Here is a 3,607-nt window from a genome sequence, read left to right as displayed (position 1 = left end):
AAGCTTCGCCCAATCTCGAATTTTCAAGACCACGCCCACTTTCTATAAAGTGGGCGGAGCCTATTCGAGTTTGAGCTAGTTTTAAGCTTCGCCCAATCTCGAATTTTCAAGACCACGCCCACTTTCTATAAAGTGGGCGGAGCCTGTTCGAGTTTGAGCTAGTTTTAAGCTTCGCCCAATCTCGAATTTTCAAGACCACGCCCACTTTCTATGAAGTGGGCGGAGCCTATTCGAGTTTGAGCTAGTTTTAAGCTTCGCCCAATCTCGAATTTTCAAGACCACGCCCACTTTCTATAAAGTGGGCGGAGCCTATTCGAGTTTGAGCTAGTTTTAAGCTTCGCCCAATCTCGAATTTTCAAAACCACGCCCACTTTCTATAAAGTGGGCGGAGCCTAGCTGTTAATGAGCTCAAAATGATAGAAAACTAGGCCACGCCCACATTCTATGAAGTGGGCGGAGCCTATTCGAGTTTGAGCTAGTTTTAAGCTTCGCCCAATCTTGAATTTTCAAGACCACGCCCACTTTCTATAAAGTGGGCGGAGCCTATTCGAGTTTGAGCTAGTTTTAAGCTTCGCCCAATCTCGAATTTTCAAGACCACGCCCACTTTCTATGAAGTGGGCGGAGCCTATTCGAGTTTGAGCTAGTTTTAAGCTTCGCCCAATCTCGAATTTTCAAGACCACGCCCACTTTCTATGAAGTGGGCGGAGCCTATTCGAGTTTGAGCTAGTTTTAAGCTTCGCCCAATCTCGAATTTTCAAGACCACGCCCACTTTCTATAAAGTGGGCGGAGCCTATTCGAGTTTGAGCTAGTTTTAAGCTTCGCCCAATCTCGAATTTTCAAAACCACGCCCACTTTCTATAAAGTGGGCGGAGCCTAGCTGTTAATGAGCTCAAAATGATAGAAAACTAGGCCACGCCCACATTCTATGAAGTGGGCGGAGCCTATTCGAGTTTGAGCTAGTTTTAAGCTTCGCCCAATCTTGAATTTTCAAGACCACGCCCACTTTCTATAAAGTGGGCGGAGCCTATTCGAGTTTGAGCTAGTTTTAAGCTTCGCCCAATCTCGAATTTTCAAGACCACGCCCACTTTCTATAAAGTGGGCGGAGCCTATTCGAGTTTGAGCTAGTTTTAAGCTTCGCCCAATCTCGAATTTTCAAGACCACGCCCACTTTCTATAAAGTGGGCGGAGCCTATTCGAGTTTGAGCTAGTTTTAAGCTTCGCCCAATCTCGAATTTTCAAGACCACGCCCACTTTCTATGAAGTGGGCGGAGCCTATTCGAGTTTGAGCTAGTTTTAAGCTTCGCCCAATCTCGAATTTTCAAGACCACGCCCACTTTCTATGAAGTGGGCGGAGCCTATTCGAGTTTGAGCTAGTTTTAAGCTTCGCCCAATCTCGAATTTTCAAGACCACGCCCACTTTCTATAAAGTGGGCGGAGCCTATTCGAGTTTGAGCTAGTTTTAATCTTCGCCCAATCTCGAATTTTCAAGACCACGCCCACTTTCTATAAAGTGGGAGGAGCCTAGTCGAGTTTGAGCTAGTTTTAAGCTTCGCCCAATCTCGAATTTTCAAGACCACGCCCACTTTCTATAAAGTGGGCGGAGCCTATTCGAGTTTGAGCTAGTTTTAAGCTTCGCCCAATCTCGAATTTTCAAGACCACGCCCACTTTCTATAAAGTGGGCGGAGCCTATTCGAGTTTGAGCTAGTTTTAAGCTTCGCCCAATCTCGAATTTTCAAGACCACGCCCACTTTCTATACTAAGTGGGCGGAGCCTATTCGAGTTTGAGCTAGTTTTAAGCTTCGCCCAATCTCGAATTTTCAAGACCACGCCCACTTTCTATGAAGTGGGCGGAGCCTATTCGAGTTTGAGCTAGTTTTAAGCTTCGCCCAATCTAGAATTTTCAAGACCACGCCCACTTTCTATAAAGTGGGCGGAGCCTATTCGAGTTTGAGCTAGTTTTAAGCTTCGCCCAATCTCGAATTTTCAAGACCACGCCCACTTTCTATAAAGTGGGCGGAGCCTATTCGAGTTTGAGCTAGTTTTAAGCTTCGCCCAATCTCGAATTTTCAAGACCACGCCCACTTTCTATAAAGTGGGCGGAGCCTATTCGAGTTTGAGCTAGTTTTAAGCTTCGCCCAATCTCGAATTTTCAAGACCACGCCCACTTTCTATGAAGTGGGCGGAGCCTATTCGAGTTTGAGCTAGTTTTAAGCTTCGCCCAATCTCGAATTTTCAAGACCACGCCCACTTTCTATAAAGTGGGCGGAGCCTATTCGAGTTTGAGCTAGTTTTAAGCTTCGCCCAATCTCGAATTTTCAACACCACGCCCACTTTCTTCAAAGTGGGCGGAGCCTATTCGAGTTTGAGCTAGTTTTAAGCTTCGCCCAATCTCGAATTTTCAAGACCACGCCCACTTTCTATGAAGTGGGCGGAGCCTATTCGAGTTTGAGCTAGTTTTAAGCTTCGCCCAATCTCGAATTTTCAAGACCACGCCCACTTTCTATGAAGTGGGCGGAGCCTATTCGAGTTTGAGCTAGTTTTAAGCTTCGCCCAATCTCGAATTTTCAAGACCACGCCCACTTTCTATAAAGTGGGCGGAGCCTATTCGAGTTTGAGCTAGTTTTAAGCTTCGCCCAATCTCGAATTTTCAAGACCACGCCCACTTTCTATAAAGTGGGCGGAGCCTATTCGAGTTTGAGCTAGTTTTAAGCTTCGCCCAATCTCGAATTTTCAAGACCACGCCCACTTTCTTCAAAGTGGGCGGAGCCTATTCGAGTTTGGTCTAGTTTAAAAGCTGGTAATGAGCTTAAAATGATAGAAAACTAGGCCACGCCCACTTTCTATAAAGTGGGCGGAGCATATTCGGGTTTGAACTTGTTTTGCTGCTGGTAATGAGCTCAAAATAACAGAAAACTAAGCCACGCCCACTTTCTTCAAAGTGGGCGGAGCCTATTCGAGTTTGAGCTAGTTTTAAGCTTCGCCCAATCTCGAATTTTCAAGACCACGCCCACTTTCTGAAAAGTGGGCGGAGCCTAGTCGAGTTTGGTCTCGTTTTAAAGCTGGTAATGAGCTTAAAATGATAGAAAACTGGGCCACGCCCACTTTCTGAAAAGTGGGCGGAGTCTAGCTGTTAATGAGCTCAAAACCCTGGAAAACACTAAAAATAGAATTCTTTAGGTCACTGTAGTCTTCCACAACTTTTTTTTTTCAGAACATTCCAACACCTTCCAAAGCCGTCCACCCGAAAAGTTCCCCGCAAGAAGCACCTGATCCTCACCGCCACAGACTTCGTAGAAGTGCAAATCGAGCTAGCGAGAAACCATAGAATGTTCTGGCAAGGCGAAAAGTTCAATTTCGAGCGATTCGACAGCCAGATGCGCATGTCAACGGAGATGTTGTATATTCTGATGAATGAACAAAAGATCATCAGTGTGCTGAATCCGTGTATCCTTGTCCAGACCCATGACGAGATGATGAGTCAGTCGAGAGCCGCATTTGCCACGTTGCAAGCGGAAGCTAACAAAATCTGGAATTGGACGGCGGATAAGTTCCTGTTCCGCCTCCCGTTCGACTTCAATTTCGCTGAGATTTTCGACGGAATTC

The 3,607-nt window shown here is 45.9% G+C and overlaps 1 protein-coding gene across 1 annotated transcript in view; it reads left to right on the top strand.

Annotated features, from left to right (window-relative positions):
• The window catches only part of CBG19737, a gene marked incomplete at both ends in the record, with an annotated part of 25,327 nt that overhangs the window by 4,006 nt on the left and 17,714 nt on the right, over positions 1-3,607 (top strand). Inside the window, one exon of the mRNA XM_045241570.1 lies at positions 3,216-3,569. Within this exon, the coding sequence (XP_045096878.1) occupies positions 3,216-3,569 (354 nt within the window). The remainder of the gene's footprint in view (positions 1-3,215; positions 3,570-3,607) is intronic.

Source organism: Caenorhabditis briggsae, assembly GCF_000004555.2.
Source record: "Caenorhabditis briggsae complete genome, chrI, whole genome shotgun sequence".
NCBI classification, from domain to species: Eukaryota; Metazoa; Nematoda; class Chromadorea; order Rhabditida; family Rhabditidae; genus Caenorhabditis; species Caenorhabditis briggsae.
Note: the sequence above shows the minus strand (reverse complement) of the source record. Positions and strands in the feature narration are given on the sequence as shown.